Here is a 14,293-nt window from a genome sequence, read left to right on the forward strand (position 1 = left end):
CATAGACTATAGCCCTCCAGGCTCCTCTATCCATGAAATTCTCCAGGCAGGAATATTAGAGTGAGGTGCCATACCTTTCTCCAGGGGATCTTCCTGTCCCAAGGACCAAACCGGGGTCTCCTGCATTGCAGGCAGATTCTTTACCATCTCAGTCACCAGGGAAGCCCCTGTAATGCACTTGAACCATCCCCAAACCATCCCTCCCACCACTAGTCCATGGAAAACTTGTCTTCCACAAAGCTGGTCCCTGGTGCAAGAAAGGTTGTGGACCACTGATATAGAGGAACTATATCTGTCCTACTTTGCGGAAAGAAATGTAAAGTGGTACAGCCACTCTGAAAAAAATATTTTGGTATTTTAGATCTTAAACAATAAATGTATTAAACTTATCATATGACTCAATGATCCATTTCTGGGTACTTTTTCCTCTACCTTTTTTCTGTGAAAAAGAAAATTTATTGCTCCTCAAAAACCTATTCTCGTATGTTCACATCAACTTTATTTGTAATAGCCCAAACATCCAAATTTCCATCAATAGGTGAGGATTAAATCAACTGTGGTTCCTCCATGCCATAGAATACCACTCAGCATAAAGAGGAATAAACAATTGACATATGAAAAGTAAAAAGCCTCAAAATGGTTACATACTATTGGATTCTATTCATATAATATTCTTAAAATGACAAAATTAAAGAGATGGAGAACATATTAGTGATTGTCAGGAATTAGGAATCGAGTGAGGGAGTACGACTTTAAAGGGTTAACATGAGGGATTGTCATTGTGATGAGTTATATATCTTGATCGTGGAGATGGTCATTTCAGTTTACCTATGTGGTAAAATTGCATAAAATTACGCACACAAATAAATGTATGTAAAACGATTGAAATCTTAAGGTCTGTTGGTTGTAGCAATGTCAGATTCTTGATTTTCTCCTTGTGCTCTATCTATATAAAACGCCAGCTGGGAAACAGTGTGACACTTAGCAGGATCTTTATGTACTATTTCTCAACCTCTTGTGAAACTACAATTAGCTTAAAATGAAAACATTTTTAAAAGTCATCTTTTGCTAATAATACCTAGTGTAAGACATTGTCCACTTCAGTCAGTAATTATTTTAGACTCTTTTTTGTTTCACTGGGCTATTTGTCTACCCTCCTGTCAATACTACAATGTCTTAATGTAGCTCTATGATGCCTTGATATGAGTAAAATAAATCCTCTAGCTTTCTTTTGCTTTTTAAAGGTTGTCTTCACTATTGTTGGTTCTTTGAATTTTCATAAAAATTTTATAATCATTTTGCATCCCCCTCAAAAACCTTAGATTTTCATAACAAATATATTCAAGTCAAGACCAATATTTTTTACAGTATGTATGGAATTTTCCATCCCATGAATATTTAATATCTCTCCATTTATTTGTCTTTTAAAACTTCTCTTAGTAATGTTTGTAGTTTTCAGTTTGGAGATAATTCTTTACATGATTTATTAGATTTAATTATATATATTTGATATTTTTGAAGCTATTAGATTCTGGAGTGTATATGGAAATACAATTTTGTATCTATTCCTCCTCCTGGTATCTGACAACTTTGATAAATTTACTTATTACTTATAAGTTTCTTCCTATAGTCACTTGAATTTTTTATGTACCCAGGCATGCCACCTGTAAATAATGTGATAATCCAATCATTATACAGTTTATATCTTGTCTTATATACTTATATCTCCCCCTTTTTTTTATACTGCCTAAACTCCAGAACAATTTTAAGCAGAAATAATGAGACATTGTGTTTCACTGTCAATCTTAAGGGAAAGCTTTAAATATTTTATCTCTATATATTAATGCTTATTATAGGATTTTGTTTTTCTTTTGTAGATACTCTTGATCAAATTAAGGAAATTCTATTCTTAGTGTGCTAAGAGACTTTTTCTCTTTTTAATTATAAATGTGTTCTCATAGTTTACTTATGATATGTCTGTGTAACCTTCTTCAATTACTAGATTGTGAACTCAAACTTCTTTAAATCACATTCAATTGTATTTGTTCAGTGTCTCACTGGGCCAGGCCCAGTGCTAGGTGAAAGTGCTACTTTCACTGCTAGGTGAAAGTAAAAAATGAACTGACATACAGTGGGTACTAAGTAAGTGCTTCTGAAACAAAACCAAATAAAAATAATTGTGAACATAATAAATACTAAAAACTCTGTTTCAGTAAAAACAATTACATAAAAATTAATTTATTATAGTCATTAGAATAACTTTAACCCAGATAAATCTACACAATTCAATGTAAATTATTTTTATCTTTCAGAGTTGGGATAAAGCTTTAGCAAAGACTGCTGAAACATGGGCACACAACTGCAATTACGGCAACACTTCCTGTTTATCACAATTATTTCAATGCCATCCAAATTTTCCTTTTGTTGGAGAAAATTTCTGGATAGGTCCATTAACCTTATTTTCACCACAATCTACTCTAAGTATGTGGTATGATGAAAGAAATTCTTATACGTTTAATACAAGATCATGTTCCAAAATTTGTGGCCATTATACACAGGTAAATATCTCAGATTTTATTAATTCTTATATATACATATTTTAATCATAAGACAAATTTTTAGCACTTCCTTTAGAGTTTCTCTTAAATATCTGGAAAATTTACCTTCATTTGGAAGATATTTTTACTGGAAAAAATTTTATGTAATAAGTTTTTTTTTCTTTAATAATCTTACTCCATTATCATGTCACTTGCACTGTTTCCAACAAGAAATCTACTGTAATTCTTTTATTTATTCCTCTCTATGTAATGTACCTTGGTTTCCCAGACTGCCTTAAATTTTTTCCTTTATTACACATCTCAAGCAATTTCAAAAATTTTCACTTTTATTCATGTCTCTTGTGCTGCAGTTTACTGAGCTTCTTGGCACTATAGGTTTAGAGTTTAAATTACATTTGGAAAAATGTTAGCCATTTTTAAAATTTATCTTTTAATTGGAGGATAATTGCTTTACAGTGTTGTGTTGGTCTCATTGTACAACATGAATCAGCCATACGTCTGCAAAATCGCCTTCCCCTTTCCCTCCCACCCCAATCCCCACCCCACTCCTCTGCGTTGTCACAGTACACGGGGGTGAGGTCCCTGTGTTACGCAGAAACTCCCCATAGCTATTTTACATATGCTAGTGCGGATGTTTTGATGCTACTCTCTCAATTCGTCCGACCCTCTCCTTTTCCTGCTGTGTCCACAAGTCTGTCCTGTATGTCTGCATCTCTATTGCTGCCCTGCAAATGGGCTCATCAGCACCATGTTTTAGATTGCATATATATGTGCTAATATACAGTTCATTCAAATTCACTCTGTTTTATGGCTGAGTAATATCCCACTGTAGTCATTCTTTTAAAACTATGTCTGTCTATCCTTCGCTCTTGTCTTCCCAGAGCCCAGTTGCCCATATAGAAGGCCACTTGTAGTTTTCCCACAGTTGACTGACTTTCCTTCCTCATTATTAGTTAAATTTTCCTGCTTCTTTTCATGCTGGGTATAGTCCCAAGTTTGTAAATCTTGCCAAGTTTGTAAATGTTGGGTGCTGGATTTATATACATACCTAGAAGTATTCTTAACTGTCTTCTGGGATATAGTTATTTGGAATTTGTCTGTCCCTTTTGGTTTCTGCTTTTGAAACGTGTTAGATGAAATTAAAGCAGTAGTGAGTCTTGAGCTAATTCTCTCTCATCAGTGAGGCAGGTTTCTTCTGTACACTCTACTGGATGCCCCAGAAATTATGGAATTTTCCAGTCTTACTAGTGGTAACTAGCCCACTATTCCAATTGCTGGCCCTATGTAAGCTTCTGCATCCCTCCCTCTAGTTTTTATACGCAATGCCTTTCCAGGCCAGGGGGAGTTTTTTCACATGCATGCTGTGATTAGTGCTCTGAGGAACTGATGGTGAGGACCCCCTACAGACCTCCACAGTTGTGTCACTAGAAGATTTTCAGCCCTCCTGGACTCCTGCTTGTTGGTCTCCCCAGACACTCAGCTCTGTTGTTCAACTCTGTGATTCCATCAAGCTTCTCCTGACTTCTCCACCACCCTAACCCCCAGCCACAGCCTGGAAACTCACTCAGTACAGTAAGCTGAGACGTCTTTTCCCTCCAACTCTCAGGGGCATCATCATTGTTGCCTGATGTTCAGTACCTTGAAAAACATTATTTCCTATCATTTTCCAATTCTTTTGGTAATTTTGGGTGAGAGTTTTTGATGAGAAAAGGAAGTCACTTTTTAGCTAAACTAATCCTAGACATGGCACTGAGCTCTTAGAAAGGCCCCTATAGGCAACAGAAAAAGCTAACTTTATTCTCCAAGCTGACTCATCTTCTCAAGTTGAATGAATATATAGTGTCTTAAAGAAAGTCATTTTTCTCAGAGGTGCACAGAACAGAGAAATTAGCAGTTTCCTGCCTCCCTTCTAATCACTCTTTGTCCAATAACAGAACGCTGTTTAAGAGCGGAAATTCTCAGGATGGATGTTCTTTGCAAAGAATGTGGTTTGGCTTCTGATGGGAAAACAGATAATGGACTCAAATGTCAGGTATCCTGCTAACAAGCAGAATTCAATACAATAGTTCCTCCCACATATCTGTAAAGGACACAGTAAATGCCTGAAACTTCAGATAGTATCAAACCCTACTATGTTTTCCCTACACATATATACTTAATGGTGAAGTTTAATGTGTAGATTAGGCACAGTAAGAGATTAACAATGGGCTTCCCAGGTGGCACTAGGGATAACACACCTGCCAATGCAGAGGTAAGAAACGTGGGTTCAATCCTTGGGTCGGGAAGATCCCTGGAGGAGGGCATGGCAACCCACTCCAGGATTCTTGCCTGGGAAATCGCACGGCAGGCTGCAGTCCAAAGAGTCACTACTGAGGTGACTTAGCACACCTGCATGCAAGAGAGTAACAATATCTAGTAATAAATTAGGACGATTATAACAATATCCTTTAATAAAGGTTGCCTGAATGTGGCCTCTCTCTTTCAAAATATCTTATTATGCTGTACTCACCTTTCTTCCTCTTGTGATGATGTGAGATGATAAAATGCATATCATGTGATGAGGTGAAGTGAATGAATGTAGGCGTTATGATGTAGCAGCTGGGCTACCATTGACCTTCTGACGATGCATAAGAAGGAGGATCATCTGCTTTGGGCGATCCTGGATCAGTGAGCCGTGACACATTTTGATTTATGAAAACAGCCAGTGAGGAAAACCTAGTTAGGTGGCCTCGTGAATGCAGCTTTAACAAAATTAAATTCAACCTTAGAAATTAAGAAAGAAAACAGACAATAAATATTTAAGTATATTCATTTTTTCTAGCATGGCAAAGATTATGTCTGTTCCGATAATGCACTGTTTGTGTAGAGTTGTTTTGCATATTTTTTTAAAAATTCCTTTCTTTATAGGTAGTTTGGGCCCATTCATATAAAGTTGGTTGTGCAGTTGGAATTTGTCCAAAACTTGGGAGCTCTGACACTGTACTATTTGTATGTAACTATGGACCTAGGTAAGTTATTTTGCTATTAAAAATATTTTAAGTTGAAATACGTGTTAATCGATTGTTTTCAAAAGTATAATGCTATGCTAAAGAGACAAATACATTTTTGATAAGCACAGTCTCCCTCTATAATGCTAATCAAAAGATAAAATAAAAGAGAATGTGTGAAAAATTATGCTGATCATGAATGATTTAAACTTGAGAGAGGAAGTGATGGAGATCATTTCTTAAGTAAGAAAATAGATATTGCCACAGTAATATTTAAATACTGGAATGCAAAATAGTTTGGCAGATGCTAATATAATTGAATGAGTAAATGATTGAGAATGAGAGTGAGAGGCACATTCTTCTAAGAAAAGAGTACCAAAAGTTTTTGGCTGCCTTGCTGGAAATTGCATATCTAAATGAAATATAACAAAAGCCTAGTGAGAGTCTCCAAAAGTGAAATTCTGGACCTCAAATTCAGCATATCTGTACAAGGAATAAGATTAAGTCAGTTAATAATCCAACACTTTAACAAAAATGTAAAAATAAAATGCAGAAAAGATTAAAATATAGGCTAAGAATAAACATACAGGCTTGGCAAAAAGGACATGATATTTGTGAAAGTTGCCATGGAGAGATACAAATGTGTATATCTCTTTCTATATTTTCTTCCATTCCCTCTCAGTAACAAGTGAAAACAAGAATGACAAATAGATGGCCTAAAAGTTTGGGGTAGAGTACAGTTTTTATAAATACCAAAGAAATTGTAGAACACTTATTTTTACCATCCATGGCAGAATACACAGAGAAAAAAAGAATCCAAAAAAGCAAAAAAAGTGATAAAAAGAGCATCAGTTAGCTGTGAGATAACTTTAGAGGGAATTGATTTCCTGAATGAGGAAGGGACAGAAAAACATTTGAAGAAATATGGCCCAAAACTTTGCATACTTAAGGAAAATTACAAACTCATAGAACCAAGAAATCTAGCAAGCCCCAATCACAAGAAAGGTGAAGTAAACTATACCAATTCACCTTCTAATGAAACCTTTCAAAGCCAGTAATAAAGAGACAATCTTAAAAACAATCAGAAAATACAGATGTGTTACATACAGATGAGCAAAGATAAGGATTTCCAGATCTCTCACTGGAAACAATGCAAGAGAGAAGACAGAAATATCTTTAAATACAGAAAGGAAAAAAAAAAAAAAAAACCTGTTGACTAAGGACACTATATTCTGTGAAAACATTTTTCAAAAATAAAAGTGAAATATGTTTGAACCACTGGAAACGGTAACTATATAGGTAAATACATAGGATGTTTTCTCCTTATTTTTGCCTTTCAAAAGATAATTATTTAACCAAAGATAATTGAAATGTATTGTGAAGATTATAACATAGGTAAAGTTAAAATCTGTGATAATGATGGCATAAAGGCTGAGAGGAGAAAATGGATGTGAATTCCTTTAAGGTTCTTCTAGTCAATGTTAAGAGGAATAATTTAACTTGACTGTGATAAGTAAAAGATGCATACTATAAACCCTAAAGTAGCCACTCATATAACAAACCGACAGTAAAATCAAATAAGCCAACAAAGCAGGTAAAATTAAATCTAAAAAAACAATTCCATTAATCCAAAGGAAAGCAGAAAAAGAAATAAAGGAACAAAGGACAGATGAGACAAATAGAATAAATAAGATCTGATAGCCTTAAATCTATGTTAATAATCACATCAAATGTAAATACAAATACCCAAATAAAAAGGCAAAGACTGGATGATGGTATAAAAAAATCAAGATGCAATTATATGCTACCTATAAGAAGTATATTTCAATTAAAAGATACAAGTAGATTAAAAGTAAAAGGATGGGGAAAGTTTTACTATACTAACATTCTTAGAAAGAAAGTAGCAGGATCTATGTTAATATCAGATATTGTAGATTTTATAGCAAACAATAGCCCTTCAAGAGACACAAATTACAAAGGAGAAATAAAGTGAAAACTACAGAGCAATCTCTTTTTTTTTTTTTCTAATCTGTGCAGAAGTAATTTAATTTTATTGAAGTACAGCTGATTCACAACGTTGTGTTACTTTCAATTGCCCAGCAAAGTGATTCAAATATATAGATAGAAAGACATTAATAGATAGATAGATATAGATTGTATCTTCTTTATCCAGGCATCTGTTGATGGACATTTACATTGCTTCCATGTCTTGGCTATTGTAAATAGTGCTGCAAAAAACTGCAGGGCACTTGTCTTTTTGAATTATGGTTTTCTCCAGGTAGATGCCCAGGAGTGGGATTGTAGGATCATATGATAGCTGTTTCTAGTTTTCTAAGGAACTTCTGTGCTGCTCTCTGTAGTGGTTGTACCAATTTTTGCTCCCACCAACATTGTAGGAAGTTTCCCTTTTCTCCACACCCTCTCCAGCATCTACTGTTTGCAGACTTTTTCATGATAGCCATTCTGACTGGTGTGAGGTGATACTTAATTGCAGTTTTGATTTCCATTTCTCTAATAATTAGCAATGTTAAGCATCTTTTCATGTTCCTGTTGGCCATCTGCATTCTTCATTGGAGAAATACCTATTCATATCTTATTCAATATCTCTTATGAACATAGGTAGAAAAATTCTAAACAAAATTTAGCAGCTGAATCCTATACAGTAAAAGCATCATACATCTTATCCAAAGGGAGTTTGTTCCAGTAATTTAGAATTGTTTTAATATTCTAAAATCAGTGTAATTCACCATATTAATCAACCTATAAATAAAGGTTATATGATCTCAATAGACTGAGAAAAAGTCAAACATTCATTCATTCTTGATGAAAGTTCTCAGATAATTAAAAATACAAGGGAACGTCTTAAATCTAATAAAGTGTATCTATGAAAAGCCTATATGTAACACTATACCCGGAGAAGGCAATGGCACCCCACTCCAGTACTCTTGCCTGGAAAATCCCATGGATGGAGGAGCCTGGTAGGCTGCAGTCCATGGAGTCGCAAAGAGTCGGACCCAACTGAGTGACTTCACTTTTGTCGGACCCAACTGAGTGACTTCACTTTCACTTTTCACTTTCATGCATTGGAGAAGGAAATAGCAACCCACTTCAGTGTCCTTGCCCAGAGAATCCCAGGGACAGGGGAGCCTGGTGGGCTGCCGCCTATGGGGTCGCACAGAGTCGGACACAACTGAAGCAACTTAGTAGCAGCAGCAGCAGCGACATTATACCAGTACTAAAATTTTTTCTGTAAAGTACTAGTTCTAGTTCAGTCACTCAGTCGTGTCCGACTCTTTGTGACCCCATGAATTGCAGCACTCCAGGCCTCCCTGTCCATCACCATCTCCCAGAGTTCACTCAGACTCACGTCCTTAGAGTCAGTGATGCCATCCAGCCGTCTCATCCTCTGTCGTCCCCTTCTCCTCCTGCCCCCAATCCCTCCCAGCATCAGTCTTTTCCAATGAGTCAACTCTTCACATGAGGTGGCCAAAGTACTGGAGTTTCAGCTTTAGCATCATTCCTTCCAAAGAATACCCAGGACTGATCTCCTTCAGAATGGACTGGTTGGATCTCCTTGCAGTCCATGGGACTCTCAAGAGTCTTCTCCAACACCACAGTTCAAAAGCATCAATTCTTCAGCACTCAGCTTTCTTCACAGTCCAACTCTCACATCCATACATGACTACTGGAAAAACCATAGCCTTGACTAGACGCACCTTTGTGGGCAAAGTAATGTCTCTGCTTTTCAATATGCTATCTACGTTGGTCATAACTTTCCTTCAGGAGTAAGCGTCTTTTAATTTCATGGCTGCAATCACCATCTGCAGTGATTTTGGAGCCCCAAAAAATAAAGTCTGACACTCTTTCCACTGTTTCCCCATCTATTTTCCATGAAGTGATGGGACCAGATGCCATGATCTTAGTTTTCTGAATGTTGAGCTTTAATTAAGCCAACTTTTTCACTCTCCTCTTTCACTTTCATCAAGAGGCTTTTTAGTTCCTCTTCACTTTCTGCCATATGAGTGGTGTTATCTGAATATCTGAGGTTATTGATATTTCTCCCAGCAATCTTGATTCCAGCTTGTGCTTCTTCCAGCCTGGCGTTTCTCATGATGTCCTCTGCATATAATTAAAACCACAGTAAATACCATGACACAATAATCAGAATGGCTAAACATTTTCTCTTCTCACACACTGCTGGTGGAAATATGAAGTGCTACAACTGCTTTGTAAAAAACATTGTCATAGTTTCTTTACCAGTTAAATATGCACCTACTACGTGATCTATTCATTCCATTCCTAGGTATATATCCAAGGAAATGTATAGCCATATAAAGACATATCTGAATGATCAAAATATGCATAGTAACTTTACTAGTAATAACCCAAAACTGGAACAACCCGATATCCATCAACAGTTGAATGAATAAATAAATTGCGGCATATTCTTTAAAGGAATACAAGTCATGTTCTTATGTTTTTCTTTGTGTACTCTAGATGAGTAACAGTTTATAAAGTCTTCCACAGACATGAAAGTGGGAAAAGAAAAAAGAGAGACTTGTTACCATGTATCAGCTTATATTCCTGAAAATTAGGCAAAATAACTGCCAAATCTTTCTGGTACATAATCAAACTAGTATGATACTGTGTTTTTAATACAGAATTGTAAAGTAAAATAAAAAATAAATAAATTAGAAAAAATAAATAAATAAAAAATAATAATAAAATAAACTATAAAACCTATGTTTTCATGAGTGATTCAAATTTCTTTATTCCATTAAAAAATCAGCAGATAATTAGTGTTTATAGCAAAGTCTCTGTGCTGTCACACACATAATTATATTGAGTTTGCATCTAACTTGTGTCCTAGAGAATATTCAAGAATATAACTGCTACAAGGATTGGGGATACCCTGTAAAGAATCATTTTAATAGTTACTTTAATAGTTTAATAATTTCTTTTGTAAAGAAAAAAGCACAAAATTGGGACTTATGTTGTTATTTTCCTTGTCAATATTCATGGTTGGGGACCAAAACAACTTGCATAAATGCATACACAAAATTAGAGACATTAATAACTACTTAGCTAATCACTGTGTCTCTTTTTTACAGAGGAAACTATCTAAATAAGTCCCCTTACAGGACTGGAACACCCTGCTCTATGTGTGAAGGAGATACTTGCAAAAACAAACTCTGCCGTAAGAAAACGGGAAACAAAATAATCAGGGCATTTTCTTGGAAAACAAAGTTACCAGAAATTCATTATATTTTTAAATTAGGATCCTCAATGTTATAAGAGAAGATAAAATTTGATTGCTGCTGTTTGATGATACAAAGCATTTGTCATAAATGATCATATTTCAATCCAGATGATCCCTCCCTTTGTCAGTGAGTATTTTCTCTCAGGCCAAAAGCCTGGAAGGAGTAAGGTATAGCAGAGCGAATGCTGCCACACCCAAAATGCTATCGACTGGCATGTTGTTCTTAGTTGTGTTTGCTTCCCTTCTACCTCCTTTTACTAGTTATTATTAAATAGTGCCTCACTCAGAAGTAATACCTGAATCAGTGTCCAAACTAATTGTGATTTACAGCCAACATGTTTTTTCTTCCTTCATCAGTCTTTTGGTTCTCAGGACAAAGACTTAAGTATAAATTTTTGATTCTCAGAGCAGACAGACAAGTTCCCAGTACAAAGTTACTTTTTAAGGATAAGCATAAATTCCTGTTTGAGGACCGAGTGAAGGGGGTGAAGAGAAGAGATAATTTAAAAACTGTAAAAGATGCGGTGCCACAAAAGAAGACAGACACAAAAATGCAGATTAAATTATTCCACTTATATACAGTTCAAAGCCATACAAAACTAATCTATGTTTAGAGTCAGGATAGCGGTTACTTTTGGAGAGGAAAGAGGAGTTAGTCATTAGAAAAGTATACCAGAGGACTTTCTGGACCTATGCTGTGGTTATCTAGGTGTATTCACTTTGAAATAGCTCATCAATCTTTCCAATTATGAGCTATGTATGATTCCATATTCATGTATACTTCAAGTAAAAAAATTGATTGGGGTTTGTGATATTGAGCTGTTTGTATATTTCAGAGATTAATACCTTATCAGTTGCTTCATTTGCAAATATTTTCTTTCATTCTGAGGGTTGTCTTCTCGTCTTGTGTATAGTTTGCTTTGCTGTGCAAAAGCCTTTGTTTAATTAGGTGCCATTTGTTTATTTTTATTTTCATAGATGATCTTATTTGCAAAGCAGAAACAGAGACACAGATGTAGAGAACAAGTGTATGGATACCAAGGGGGAAAGGGGCGGGGGTGGGATGAATTGGGAGACTGGGACTGACATACACACTCTATTGACACCGTGTGCAAAAGAGATAACGAATGAGAAACTCCTGTACAGCACGGGGAACTCTACTCAATGCTCTTTGGCGACCTGAATGGGGAGGAAATCCAAAAAGAAGAAGACATATGTAAACATATAGCTGACTCACTTGCTGTAGAGCAGAAACTAAAACAACATCGTAAAGCAACTATGCTGCTGTTTGCCCCTACATCGTGTTCAACTCTTCGCGAACCCATGGACTGTAGCCCGCCAGGCTCCTCTGTCCTCCACTATCTCCCAGAGTTTGCTCAGATTCAGGTCCACTGAGTTGTTGATACTATCTAACCATCATCCTCTGCTGCCTCGTTCTCCTGCATTGGCAGGTGGATTCTTTACCTCCAAAATCGCTATGGACAGTGACTACAGCCATGAAATTAAAGATGCTTGCTCCTTGGAGGGAAAGCAATGACAAACCTAGACAGCATATTAAAAGCAGAGACATCACTTTGCCGACAAAGGTCCATCTAGTGAAAGCTATGGTTTTCCAGTAGTCATGTCCGGATGTGAGAGTTGGACAATAAAGAAAGCTGAGTAGCGAAGAATTGATACTTTTGAATTGTGGTGCTGGAGAAGATTCTTGAGAGTCCCTTGGACTGCAGGAGCAAACCATTCAATTCTAAAGGAAATCAGCCCTAAATATTCATTGGAAGAACTAATGATGAAGCTGAGCTTCTAATACTTTAGCCACCTGATGCAAAGAGCTGACCCATTGGAAAAGACTCTGATGCTAGGAAAGCAACTATACTCCAATTTAAAAAGAGAAAAAAAAAGAATAAATTGAAAGCATGGTCTCTCTAAAATGAGATTACATTCAAAGTAGCTTATATTTCTAAACTGCGAAGTTTTCTAGTCTACAAGATACAAAAATAAAGTGATAGTCTTTTTCTTTCACTTCCCCTTCCTTACCAGGATCCAGATCACTGCCATTTCTTGCCTGAACTAGTGCAGCCTCCCCACTTCTCTTCCTACTGTTCCAAGTTGTTTCACTCCCCCTGGCGTGGGGCGGGGGAGAGAAAACAAAATAAAATATCAGATAAAACCACTTTTCTTAAAATTCAATTGCTTCTTTTTGCAACAAAAGGAAAATCAGGTTCTATGCATTGAGGCCAACAAACCCAAGTGTGATCTGGCTCTTGCCTTTCTCTTCTACAATATCTTTGGTCAGTCCCCTTTTGGCACAGTCAGCTCCATTATTACACACTCAAATTCCCTATTAAAAAACCCCAGCATCCAGATTACCTGTGAGTCTGTTTCTAGTTTCAAGATTGTTTTTTCTCTTCATTTTGGTAGCATGTTCTGTTTCTTGATGTCCTTAAATATGACCATAAATGATTCCTCCCTCCTCTCCATGCACACCACTCCTCCCATCAAGAAGCCCAGACTGTTTCTCCTCTCCTTGAATAAGGACTTGATGTGCCATTTCTGAGCCACACCTTTAAGAAAACTGGCAGCTTTGGCTTTTGCTCTTTTGAAAGCTATCCAGCATATCTAAAAATGCATCCTTTCCCACTGAAGAGGTCAGGCCCTGGATGAGGAGAGGGCACCTTTCTGTTTCAACCCCAAATGTGAGCAACAGCTAAATGCAGCCACATCCTTTAACCCGATGACACTAAATATAGGAGAGAAACTCCCTAGTAGAGTCTGCCAACCCAGGTAATTGTGAGAAATAGTAGCAAATTGTTAACCATTTTAAGCCATTAAATTTTGGAATTTTGTTCCACAGCAGTAGATTGTGGAAACACTTGGTGTGCCTAAGAAGTTAAATACCTAATAATATGGTGTGAAACAAAAAAAGGAGAGTTCTATCTTTTCCTCTACTGAACAGATAGAGTTAGGGTGGGTCATCTTAATCCAAACACAACCTGGTCAAAGCTGGTTTAGAATTTACCTAAGTTGTGGTCTACCTCTGTTTGCTCTGTTCCAAGAACAGAGACTTCCAAGGCTTTCCAATGGGAGACGGGTGTGTTCACTGTTGCCTTTACCTAGTGATTTTTGAACTCCAATTCTTACTGCTTTTTTTTTTTCTCACTGTTTTTCTCATTGCTTTAACACGGAGAAATTACTGAAATAGCTACTATGATTTCCAAAGGCTTTTACCTAGGTGTTTAACCCCTTACCTCTCACAGTTTCAAAGTTACAAAGTGGGCATGTCTTGGGTTTATTTCCTCCACCTCTACCTCCCACCTGGATCTTGAACTACTCAATTCTCCAATTTTATCTCTCTAGTTCTTTAAGGGCAATAAACGCTCTGCTGGTTTCTCTGTTTACCAAGAAGTGACTTCTTCCTGGACAAAGCCCACTTTTTCAGCCCTAGGCCTGGGCGCAGAATCAACAAATGGCCCCAAGAAAAGAGCATCCTT

At 36.5% G+C, this 14,293-nt stretch overlaps 1 protein-coding gene across 1 annotated transcript in view; it reads left to right on the forward strand.

Annotated features, from left to right (window-relative positions):
* GLIPR1L1 (GLIPR1 like 1) overlaps positions 1-14,293 on the forward strand; it is a 40,217-nt gene that overhangs the window by 19,391 nt on the left and 6,533 nt on the right. Inside the window, exons 2-5 of the mRNA XM_040233982.1 lie at positions 2,313-2,558; positions 5,466-5,566; positions 10,657-10,742; positions 11,163-11,317. Coding sequence (XP_040089916.1) covers positions 2,313-2,558; positions 5,466-5,566; positions 10,657-10,742; positions 11,163-11,317 — 588 coding nt within the window. The remainder of the gene's footprint in view (positions 1-2,312; positions 2,559-5,465; positions 5,567-10,656; positions 10,743-11,162; positions 11,318-14,293) is intronic.

This window comes from Oryx dammah, unplaced genomic scaffold (genome assembly GCF_014754425.2).
Source record: "Oryx dammah isolate SB20612 unplaced genomic scaffold, SCBI_Odam_1.1 HiC_scaffold_29, whole genome shotgun sequence".
Lineage (NCBI taxonomy): Eukaryota > Metazoa > Chordata > Mammalia > Artiodactyla > Bovidae > Oryx > Oryx dammah.